General features: G+C 47.2%; 1 protein-coding gene and 1 long non-coding RNA gene across 20 annotated transcripts; both read left to right on the top strand.

Annotated features, from left to right (window-relative positions):
• Positions 1 to 2,276: 2,276 nt before the first annotated feature.
• On the top strand, positions 2,277 to 2,727 carry LOC109764767 (uncharacterized). The gene has a single exon (XM_020323551.3). It carries the CDS (start codon positions 2,287 to 2,289, stop codon positions 2,527 to 2,529), a length of 243 nt encoding a protein of 80 aa, XP_020179140.1. The 5' UTR covers positions 2,277 to 2,286; the 3' UTR covers positions 2,530 to 2,727.
• A 1,920-nt stretch (positions 2,728 to 4,647) lies between these two features.
• Positions 4,648 to 12,037, top strand: LOC109764754 (uncharacterized). 19 transcript variants are annotated; one of them, XR_005762813.3, is made up of 8 exons: positions 4,648 to 5,011; positions 5,185 to 5,264; positions 5,443 to 5,560; positions 6,144 to 6,273; positions 6,363 to 6,442; positions 7,062 to 7,219; positions 8,730 to 8,818; positions 11,170 to 12,037. It is a non-coding gene; the product is annotated as an uncharacterized lncRNA (long non-coding RNA). The 19 variants fall into 19 exon arrangements; XR_005762805.2 differs by having other exon boundaries at positions 4,651 to 5,011; positions 5,537 to 5,560; XR_012189878.1 differs by having other exon boundaries at positions 4,652 to 5,011; positions 5,537 to 5,560; positions 6,144 to 6,216.

Here is a 12,037-nt window from a genome sequence, read left to right as displayed (position 1 = left end):
ACCGCCCTTCTACCGCTAAATGTACGGGGTCGGCAGCGTTTTAGGGTTTGTGTCTCGCATCTCCTTCGCCGCAATCCACCTCCTCCTCACCTCCCTTCCTATCTCCGGCGAGCGTGGGAGCGCGACCGCCTCTCCCGTAGCGGCGGTCGGTCCCCTTGGGCCGGCTTCAACTGCCTCCACGAAGCCCTCTACTCGCACACTTTGTGGTGTCGGGAGGCGGATGAGGAGCTCCTCGCCACGGAGCACGCCATGCCGGCCGGAGAAGAAGGGGCCATCAACAGGCTCGCCACGGCGAAGGAGGACCATGCCTACGCCCACGCTTGCCGCAAGTCGGCGGAGACGTTCTTCCTCGGTGTTAACAACTAAGCCGGCATCCCTAACCTATGTTAGATATATGTTTAATCTATGTTTTTAGCTATGTATGAACTCCGGTTTGTTGTAAACTTTGTAGTGGAAACTCGTTTTTAAATTTGCGGTATGCTATACCGGATCTGTTCTGCCAGGACCTTTGAGTTCCAGGAACCCTATAACGATTTTACAGCACCGATTTATACTGCATCTGCTAGAGTTACTCTAACCTTGCCACCCCAGAACCACACAATGCTTTCCCACAGACCATGAGCCGTCATCCCAGATCCGATCTCTTTCCCTCTTGTTCTCAAAACTTCCCACAAAAACATTGTGACCCATCGATCTAAAGTCCACACCTTTTGGGTTGCCCAAAGCAGGGCGAAGAGCCTCTGCAATTGTGTTAACATGCAGAATTTTACAGTACAACACTTTGCCTGCCAATACCCAGAGTTGCTCCTCAGAATCATTGACTTCATCATCAATCATCAGCTTCACCTTTTCTTTATTAGTTAGATCCAACTTTTCTAGCATCTCTTCCACCTGCTCCTTCTCCCTATTCGCATCTTGCCTACTTGTCATTGAACTCGCCATCGTCACCCGGCCTCTGATCCCGTCTGAAAATCGCCTTCGGTCAAGGGTGGGCAGGAGGAAACTAGCTAGCACCATACATGCATTGCACTGGTGAGAAGTACCTTTCCTCCAATATCCCTTGGCGGCTAGGGCAAGCTCTCCCCTCCAGGTTTCGCGGGGGAACCCGTGGATTCACCTCCCCTCTGCCTGCCGTTCTGGCGGCCTGTGGCGGGGAGGGGTATCCCGGCCTCCACTCCGGTTAGTAGTTTAGGTTAGTTTTTTTTAGTTCTCGCGGGTGCAGCGCTCAGACGGATGGCAACGCTTCTTCTTCTACTTTGTCTTTTGTGTTCCGAACCTTCTCGGGTTCATACGTCTGGACGTAATCGACGAAGCTCCGGCGTAGATTCCTACCGTCGCCTTGCGGCTGTGAGGTTAGCATTTCTCGTCCTGTGGTGAGATTTGGTTCAAATGCTTCAGATCTATTCAAGTGTTTAACGAGGACAACTACATCTCTAGGGCGTTGGTCTTTAGCGGCATGTGCACGTAGACTTTGTAGTTGTCATCGACAAGATGATGCCAGCTTCGATAGGGGAGCTGCGACAGTGGCGCATCGGCGGCTCGTTCTTACGGCGGTAGTGGTCGTTCGGTGGTCTCGGAACCTCGATGTAATTTCTATTACCTTTAAGGTGTTTCGTTTCGATGAACTTTGATGATAGATCTGGTTCATTAGGGACATCAGGTCCTTCCTTGATCACCCCAAGCGAGCACACCAGGAAGAGAGGGCACATCAGGTCCTTAGGGGCACGTGCATGAAGAATTTCCGGCTATCGTCGACAAGGTTAAGCTGGCTTCGATAGGGAAGCGGCGACAGCGGCGCGTTGACGGCTCGACGATAGTGGTTGTTCGGAATCTCGAGGGAGCTAGGGACACCAGATCTCACCTTGATCACCCCAAGTGAGCACACCCGGGAGAGAGGGCAGCGGAGTAGAAGATGGAGCCGCGACTCGAGGGATTGGAAAATCGCCCGATCGCCCTGTCGCCACCCTAGGAAAACGCTTCCGGGCGTGTCGAGGGAGAGTCACGGGGCTTGACTTGGCCAGCAATCGCGCGCTCGATACTGTAAAACTCTAGTGGAGTAGCACTGATTAGTCCCGCACTCCCTTTCAAATCAAATCAAATCAAAGAAGATTGGTCCAGCACGAAAAACTGGACCGGTTCCACGAGCGTTTCCGTCCGTGGCGGCTGAACGTCACGTCACGCTGCTAGTTCTACCTCACCGCCCCCCGGCACGGGGCTATAAAGCCGGCGCCACCACTGTGAGACGCACATTCCACACTCAGCCTGCACAAACAAGCACGGGATCGAATGGCTTTGGCGCCGGTGGAGTTCGTGGGCGCGAGGGACGGCGGGGAGGCGCTCTACTGCGCCATCATACTGTGGCTGTCCGTCATGTCGTGGACCATCTTCACCTGCGGCGGCGGGAGGAGGAGGAAGGGCCGTCGGGGCAGCCGGGACACCAAGGTCTTCATCGGCGCTGACCGCCTCTGCGACGGCACCGGGCCCAACTGCAGCGGCGGCTACGGCCTCTGCGGCTCCTGCGTCGACTAGCCTGGCCGAGCCGCCGGCCCCTGCCTACGTGTTGGTAAGAGCATCTCCAGCCGTTGGCCCCCCGCATAAAAATCGCCCCTGGGAGCGAGCCGGCGCTAAATCCGCGCTGGGGGCGGCGTCGCCCCAGGCGTCAAAATTGGCCCACTTTTCGGCCCACTTTCGGCGAATAAAGGGCCCATATGGGCGAGAATAGGCCCATATTCGGCGTGGTTCGTCGTGGCTCGGCTTTGAATTCTTCCATTTCCAATGCAACTTTTGTACATCCCCTGCCAAGCAAATGGGCAATTCTTCCATTTCCAATGCATGCAATCGATGCTTCCAAGCATCCCACGAAATCCTCTTGCTGCATTCTGTGCTAGGATCCGAGCAGTGTCTTCCGCATTGGGTGTTCTCAAGTATTGCGGTCCAAACACTGCCACCACTGCCCGACAGAACTTGTAGAAACACTCTATGCTGGTTGACTCGGCCATGCGCCCATAGTCGTCAAGTGAATCACCGGGAGCTCCGTATGCAAGCATCCTCATCGTTGTCGTGCACTTCTGGATGGAGGTGAATCCAAGGGCGCCGGTGCAATCCATCTTGCACTTGAAGTAGTTGTCGAACTCCCTGATGGAATTCACAATCCTGAGGAAGAGCTTTCGGTTCATCCGATAACGGCGCCGAAATGTTTTCTCGCCGTGAAGTGGAGTATCGGCGAAGTAGTCGGAGTAGAGCATGCAGTAGCCTTCGAGACGATGCCGGTTCTTTGCTTTCACCCGCCCCGACGCCGAGCCACCTCGCCGCGGCTTTTCATTGCTCGCCAACAGCTGGGCGAGGGCGGCGAGCACCATGAGATGCTCTTCTGCCTGGACGTCGGCCTTGGCTTCCTCCTCCAACAGCGCGGCGAGCGCTTCCTCGTCATCCGAGTCCATCGCCGAGGCAGGCAAATCGCCGAACACCTTGCGCCCGGTGGGCGTGTACCCGCCGCTGAACTGCCCCTCCGCGGCCGGAAACGCCCAGCTGCTGTTGGAGGGGCTGCCGCGACGAAGCTCTGCTATTTTTCCGGCGGGGAATGGCTATCTAGCGGTGAAGGGCGGGCGGCACCGGGATATAGCTAGTGGCGGCCGAGGGCGCGGGGGTGGGAGGCGAGTCGGGGAAGAAAATCATGACCTTTTCCCTGACGGTGTGGGCCAGCCGCGCTTTTCCCTTGCGCCGGAGCCCCCAATTGCCCCCCAGTGCGCCGGGTTCGGCCTGTGACCGCCGGGCGGAAAAAAGGGCCGAACCGGCGATTTTCGGCGTCCTGGGAAGCGACTGGGGCGTTTTTTTGGTGCCGGCGCCGAAAAAGTGGCCTGGGGGGCCTGTTGAGGGCGCGGCTGAAGATGCTCTAATAACTGGAACTCGTGTAATTGGGCGTCAAAAGTATCATATATGTCTATGATGTGGCGTGATGAAGATCGAACTCATCTTCTCTTCTCCGGGCAACTTCTTCTAGCATGTACTCCCATTCGTCTGGAATTATTTGTCATTAAAATGAATGTATCTACAACTAAAATACATCTAGATTTTAATGACAAGTATTTTCGGACGGAAGGAGTATGTATATAGTTTTAGGAATCGATGAGATGAGCTACGCACGTATGCACAAGGAGTAGGTCCATCGCTGTGGGACGTGTTGCCCTTTGCTGGGGTCCACCTAAACCAAGTGGATCAATGGTAATATATGGCGCATGCATGTTAAAGTGGTTTGTTATTTTTTTTTTGTGCCTGTCGAGAGGTAAAAGGCAGATTGAACATATAAACACCGCTACACTACCCGCCCAGGAAGCACTTGCGATCGCCAAGGCTGCGTTCGGTTTCTATCCACTCCTTTAACTCCGCTCCCGGAGCGGACCACACTTTAGCCTAATTTGCCGGCGCGGAGTGAGGAAGTTCCGAACAGGGCCTAAGTCAGCTGGTCCGTTCGATTTCACAGCGACAGGATTTTTACAGTGCTGTCAAAGTCTTAGCCATTGGTTATTCGTGACTCCTTTGTTTCAATTTTTTGCATGACGGGTGGGCCTCAAATTTTCCCGGGCCCAGGGTGAGAAAAGGAAGAGTCGTGGGGCTGAATCGTGGTGCATGGTGAAAACCTAGCCACCAATCCCTCGCATCCCCGAACAGTCAATCCCTCCACTCCCCTCGAGCCCCGCTCCCCTCCTCCCCTGCCCTCATCTGTGCCGCCTCCTCCTCCCTTGCGTCCGCCTACTCCCCCCTGCATCGCCGCCTCCTCCCCTTCTCCCCTGCTCACCACTAAGCCGCCTCCTCTGCCCCTTCACTTTTCTCTCCTGCGGCGGCGACGACCTGCAGGCAAAAGGCGACGCTGACGGTGCTCGATTCGATCTCCAGGAGAGAGAGAAGATAAGAGGGAGAGAGAGAGAAGGAAGGAGAGGAGGGAGAACTCCGTTGCCGCCGCGTGCCGTGCTTCTGGATCGACCGCTGCCTGACCAAGGGATAAGAGTATGAGGTAAAAACTAAAAACCCTAGCCACCATGTTCCTGTGTGGGCTGCATCCCCACATCTCCTGTTTCATTATTTCACCATCGCTGCCTCTTCTCCTCTTCGTTGCTCTGCTTCTTTCCCTGATTCCTCTTTTTCATTTTTTTCTCTTTGTGGCACCGCCGGGGATGAGAGGAGCAGCTGCTGAAGCAGGCGCGGCGCTGGTGCACTGCTGGTGAAGCGGTCGTCAACGGTGTCGTCGACGTCGTCCTTGGCAGAAGGTAAGCCAAGATCAATCTCTCACAATATACCTTTGTGGTCTGTGTTCTTATGAAACTTAGTGATTGGACTTTCTCTGTTATGTTTCACACATTGCTACTTTTAGTTATCCCCATTGGCTTGCGGATATGCTCCTGCTGAGTTGTTCTTGTTTATTTTCTCTATCCAACATCATTGCAGGTTGGTGCTTCCTCTCCTTCTCACTACAGCTACCTATGCCTCTATTATTCTAGGATTTTGCAAGTTAAATACTCATGTGTGCTGAACTGAAAAGTTCTCTATGCAACATCTATTGCAGGTTGGTGTTTCCTACCTATGCCTCTATTATTCTAGGATTTTGAAAGTTAATTGCTCATGTGTGCTGAATTGAAAAGCTCAATGAAAGGCACTTATTTCTATGCACAAATGCTTTTGTTGCTATAAGAATCTGTAGAGAAGAAAGCATTTAGCACTGCTGCCCCTGCTGTACATAATTAGAGGAATAGTTTGGTTCAGCTAGAGGAATTGGTGTTTTTGGATAGTAATGTTTGGGTCAATTCTGGGCTGATCAGTCCATAATTTCAAGAGTCTCCAAATATAAGTTGTACTGTAGGTCTCAAGCTTTCCAAAGAGTATTTGTTTGTGCTTTTTGGCCGGGCAGTTTCAGAGCAGCCATCAATTTAATTTGTTGTCCAGGAAGTTATTATCCTGAGCGCAGTTTTTTCATTTGCCAGTTTAGGGCCTATTAGAGGTTGAATAAAAATAACTTTCAACATGAAAGTTGTAGATAAGTTTCTGTAGATGCTTATACACTTATAGTTTGTCCGAATTCCTCTTCTATATCGAATCCTATAAAAATATTAAAGGAGGTTGTACTATGTTGGACAAAATTTCATTCTCAGCTTCATCGGCGTCAGCTTCATCACCAAGAGGACGGACTCCGAAAGGCAACCTCCTCCCAAGGCGCCAGGACCGGTAACTCCCGGAACGTCCATCCTTCCTTCCATTATTTTCTGGTGATGCGCCGTTAGGGTTCGTGTTCATTGCCATTTTGGATTCATATGTGAAGTCTATTGTTGTTAATTACAGTTAACTAATTTCTTAATTCATGGTTGTTTTAGTTGCTGACCATATGATTGGTAGCATTGGACAGAAGAGGGCCAGCAACAAACAGAAGCAACGACTATCCTCTCCAGAACATGTATATCTTCAGTTTTGGTTGCCGTTCGTTTACTTGCCAACAAGCGACACTGAGCTCACATATTTACTGTTTGCTTTGTTATATACTTAATCTGCTAGACAAAGTGTAAAAGGGAAATTCATGCTCGACAATTTTGTATATTTATAAACCTAGATGCCACTCTAATTGGTTTTACTTCTTCCATATATTTTTCTCCTCCCAGTGTGTATAAATAGTGCACAAAGTTAATTTCTTTTCCTTCTCGACCGCATCTAATTTTAAAGAAGTTAGAGGAATCTGAGAGATACACAACCAGAAGAATTTTGTTTCTTTGACTTTTCGACCGTGTCTAACTTTTGGTAAAAGAGAGAGGAATTTGAGATAGATAGACAACCTGAAGAGCTTTGAACAACTTTGAACGTTTGAGTATGCCGCCGGCCTCCTCACCGCTGCTGTCGCGTGGCTGGCACCAGTGTGTGTGGCAGCTGCTGAGATGGGCGCAGTTTACTCCCGGTTCCGTGATGGTGTTGAAAAGCACCTTAACTGAGCCAAGGAATTTAGTAGCATTGTGGGATGATTAACCAAAATTTGTCCTCTTCCTATACTATCTTCTCATATTATAATTTTGGTGTCCTGGTAGGCAGGGATCAGCTTTGGTGGCATCCGATGCTCGCAAGCCATGGCGTTAGAGCAGAGGAAGCTGACATGGTGTTGAAATTCAGATGGTCATTATGATCGACCAGATGCTGCGCCTCATGTCACCCCGAGCCTCCAGGGCTTGTTAGCGGTGCTCATAAAGTAAGAATATGCTTGCAAGTGCTCGTTTCCCATATGCTTGCCCACTCCTGTCTCGCATCAATCTTTCATTTATTTCCCTAAAATTCCTCTAATTTTGTTGTGTGCATGTCTAAGAAAGAAATAAGAGGAATAAGCTATGGTACGTCTTGGCGAAGTACATTATTTCCCTGGCTTGTGAAATTAATGCGCCCAAATTCGCGTACAGTCTGGTTTCGGACTAACAATGGCTCGTTGTGTTATATTGCAACTAAAAAAAGAGATGGACATAATAAAGAAGCTTGGTGAACAAATATATATCTGAACCCTCTACACAATATAGATGCTATAATTTTTGGTAAATGGAAGTTAGATCCAGATTCTTAAAAATATTATCCTTCAGTCTTATACATACAAGGTACTGTCCTGGCATGGATATAGCCTGCAACCCGCATCTCTAAACAACGCGAACCTATCCACAATCATAAACTTGTGTATTGATCCTCTATTCGGATTTCTTATTAGCTCATTCTAGCCTGTGTGAACTTTTTGTGTTTGCTTTACATTGGCCCAATGCATTTCGGTCGATATATATGTGATGCCATTGGTTGGCCTGGATCGGATAGCTAGGTTTGATCGGTTCGGTTAATATATGTTTATGTTTAGGTTTAGGTTTCAGCACCTTTTGATGCGTGTGCATGCTGACATTGAGTAACTTGATGTGTTTTCCTGGCTATTCTATTTGCATTCACAAGTATAGGATAGTCATTTTGATTCAGTTAAGATATGTTCAGATTTCTGTTTAGATTTTGGCACCTTCTAAATGTGCTACCATGGGGTAGCCTGAGTCTATTTTAATGGCAATAGGACCTGCAAGTGCATGGCCCACTTCTAATAGTCCTAGAAGCGACCGAAATTGTTGCTATTTTGACTTTGTCTGCTACATGGACTGCTGTTCTGATCTCTATGTTTTCCCGTTGCTTCATTCAGTATGTCCACGTCAAACCAGAAATGACATTCATTTGTATGATGATAGCTTAGCACTCGATGATAAATGTGATGTTGTTTTATGTTAATGTGAAACCCGATCTATCGGTTGTTAGTTTGAATCAGTACCCAAGCCATCCTCCTCACTGCCCTCCTCTTAGATATTTAGGTAGTTCTTCCTTCTTGGTAACAATGAGAAAACAATTAGGTTGGTTACACAGTATACTTCATGATTGCAGTAGGCACAAAATGCTTGGCAGACTAAAATAACTCATTTCTATTATCAAGCTCTAAGTGTATATTGAGATGCCTTTGTACAATGAAAGATCCATGGGGTTGTAGGTTTGTTTGCTTGTAGATTTTCGTGCAGATATTTGAATTGTGCAAATATTTAATTCGAGTTATAATTTGTTGTCTCTCGATGTCGCTAATTTTGTATGAGCTGTAGGTGACCACCATCATGTTCTTTCTATGTTTTATAGACAATGTTTTCTTTCTAATATTTAGTTTTATTCCAAGATTAATGATGCTTTCACTCTATTTTCAGATTGACAATTTCTGCCGACCCTTGTTGCACTCAATGATGGTTGATGCCAACGTGGTCCATTAGCATCCTGGTTGTGGTTCTTAGTCCTGGTAATGTGCTGCTCCTTGCCTTCTTTCTTTGGTCGGTGCAGAGATATGCATGTGATGTGAGTCTGTGTGCTAATGATGATGCTGGTATGTTGTGTTCTATTCTCTCTTCTAGATTTCCTTACAATCATATTGTTGCGTTTGAGGTAGTTAGAAGCTTTATGCTGCTTATGTCTATTAATTTGGCTGAAAGCACATTGTATGAAGTTGATTCATCAGCATCTTCTTAGGTTTCTGCATATGGGGAAGAGGGTCATAGCACTCGCAAGTTAAAAGCTTATGTGAATTTCAGGGAAAAGATGCTCTAGATATAATGTATGGTGGCCTGATATAATGAACTCGGAATAGTTCTGGTGCCGTTCTGTTGCTCTGCATCTGTTGAATCGGCTCTGTTTCATATGTGTTTTGTTGGTTTGTGTGCCTACATTGCTATGCTTATGTCCATTAGCATCCTGGTTGTGGTTCTTAGTCCTGGTAATGTGCTGCTCCTTGCCTTCTTTCTTTGGTCGGTGCAGAGATATGCATGTGATGTGAGTCTGTGTGCTAATGATGATGCTGGTATGTTGTGTTCTATTCTCTCTTCTAGATTTCCTTACAATCATATTGTTGCATTTGAGGTAGTTAGAAGCTTTATGCTGCTTATGTCTATTAATTTGGCTGAAAGCACATTGTATGAAGTTGATTCATCAGCATCTTCTTAGGTTTCTGCATATGGGGAAGAGGGTCATAGCACTCGCAAGTTAAAAGCTTATGTGAATTTCAGGGAAAAGATGCTCTAGATATAATGTATGGTGGCCTGATATAATGAACTCGGAATAGTTCTGGTGCCGTTCTGTTGCTCTGCATCTGTTGAATCGGCTCTGTTTCATATGTGTTTTGTTGGTTTGTGTGCCTACATTGCTATGCTTATGTCCATTAGCATCCTGGTTGTGGTTCTTAGTCCTGGTAATGTGCTGCTCCTTGCCTTCTTTCTTTGGTCGGTGTAGAGATATGCATGTGATGTGAGTCTGTGTGCTAATGATGATGCTGGTATGCTGTGTTCTATTCTCTCTTCTAGATTTCCTTACAATCATATTGTTGCGTTTGAGGTAGTTAGAAGCTTTATGCTGCTTATGTCTATTAATTTGGCTGAAAGCACATTGTATGAAGTTGATTCATCAGCATCTTCTTAGGTTTCTGCATATGGGGAAGAGGGTCATAGCACTCGCAAGTTAAAAGCTTATGTGAATTTCAGGGAAAAGATGCTCTAGATATAATGTATGGTGGCCTGATATAATGAACTCGGAATAGTTCTGGTGTCGTTCTGTTGCTCTGCATCTGTTGAATCGGCTCTGTTTCATATGTGTTTTGCTGGTTTGTGTGCCTACATTGCTATGCTTATGTCCATTAGCATCCTGGTTGTGGTTCTTAGTCCTGGTAATGTGCTGCTCCTTGCCTTCTTTCTTTGGTCGGTGCAGAGATATGCATGTGATGTGAGTCTGTGTGCTAATGATGATGCTGGTATGTTGTGTTCTATTCTCTCTTCTAGATTTCCTTACAATCATATTGTTGCGTTTGAGGTAGTTAGAAGCTTTATGCTGCTTATGTCTATTAATTTGGCTGAAAGCACATTGTATGAAGTTGATTCATCGGCATCTTCTTAGGTTTCTGCATGTGGGGAAGAGGGTCATAGCACTCGCAAGTTAAAAGCTTATGTGAATTTCAGGGAAAAGATGCTCTAGATATAATGTATGGTGGCCTGATATAATGAACTCGGAATAGTTCTGGTGTCGTTCTGTTGCTCTGCATCTGTTGAATCGGCTCTGTTTCATATGTGTTTTGCTGGTTTGTGTGCCTACATTGCTATGCTTATGTCCATTAGCATCCTGGTTGTGGTTCTTAGTCCTGGTAATGTGCTGCTCCTTGCCTTCTTTCTTTGGTCGGTGCAGAGATATGCATGTGATGTGAGTCTGTGTGCTAATGATGATGCTGGTATGTTGTGTTCTATTCTCTCTTCTAGATTTCCTTACAATCATATTGTTGCGTTTGAGGTAGTTAGAAGCTTTATGCTGCTTATGTCTATTAATTTGGCTGAAAGCACATTGTATGAAGTTGATTCATCGGCATCTTCTTAGGTTTCTGCATGTGGGGAAGAGGGTCATAGCACTCGCAAGTTAAAAGCTTATGTGAATTTCAGGGAAAAGATGCTCTAGATATAATGTATGGTGGCCTGATATAATGAACTCGGAAGTTCTGGTGCCGTTCTGTTGCTCTGCATCTGTTGAATCGGCTCTGTTTCATATGTGTTTTGCTGGTTTCTGTGCCTACATTGCTATGCTTATGTTCTTATGGCTTTGTCTGGGTTTATTCTCCAGGTTTGAAGAGCTGCTCTGTTTGTTGGTGCTGGCAACATCTATGCGGTCAAGCTCAGGCCTCCAAAGAACATCTCTGCAAACTCAAGATTTTTTGTCATTGTTCAATTCCAGACCGAGGCACATGCTTCGTTGGTGTTGAATGCGGCCTAAGGGAATGCACTTACGAGTGCAAGTACTTATCTGAAGATTCAATATGCAGAGCGTGACATTGTTCCGAGACCAGGAACGATGATGTTTAATCTACAGGGTGCAACACTGCATTTTGGCTGCCTTATGAGGGAAAGAGTTCTATCTATTCTGTGGAGCGGAAGGGATGTTTCTGTTGAGTTTGGATTTGCCAAGGCGGAGGCCACCGCCACTCTCGACGCCCTCTGTTGCGCGCTCTCGCCGGCGGCGTTCGCAAAGCCTTGTCGCGGCGCTGCAAGTGTTGCCCCCCTCCTCCCCAAGGGCAAGGTGAAGGAAGGTGCCTGTGTGGTTCTTCTGCAGCTCGCAGCGAGGATTGCTATGTCCAACCTGCACAAGAATGCCAAGAAGTCCTTCTCGGAGATGTAAACCACGGCGCATGTTTTTGCCATGATTTCCTTCGGTTGGATTTCATGGATTTAGGTGTTGAAAAATTATGGGCTCTGGATGCAGGATTAAGGACATGTACCTGCACTACAACGAGAGATCTGGGCTATATCTTTGTGGCTTCCAAACTTGAAATGTTTGCCTGGAAGTTAGTTTAGTTTTCTGTTGTGGATTCACAGCTTCTCACATGTACTATCGTCTTAGACCTTTAGATTTCCAAAGAAACTAAATGAAGATATGGTGGTATGGTCTCAATCAGACAACTTAAAGCCTTCCATACTTTATATTTTCTATGAAA

This window comes from Aegilops tauschii, chromosome 7 (genome assembly GCF_002575655.3).
Source record: "Aegilops tauschii subsp. strangulata cultivar AL8/78 chromosome 7, Aet v6.0, whole genome shotgun sequence".
Classification (NCBI taxonomy): domain Eukaryota; kingdom Viridiplantae; phylum Streptophyta; class Magnoliopsida; order Poales; family Poaceae; genus Aegilops; species Aegilops tauschii.
This window is presented reverse-complemented; position numbering and strand designations above follow the sequence as displayed.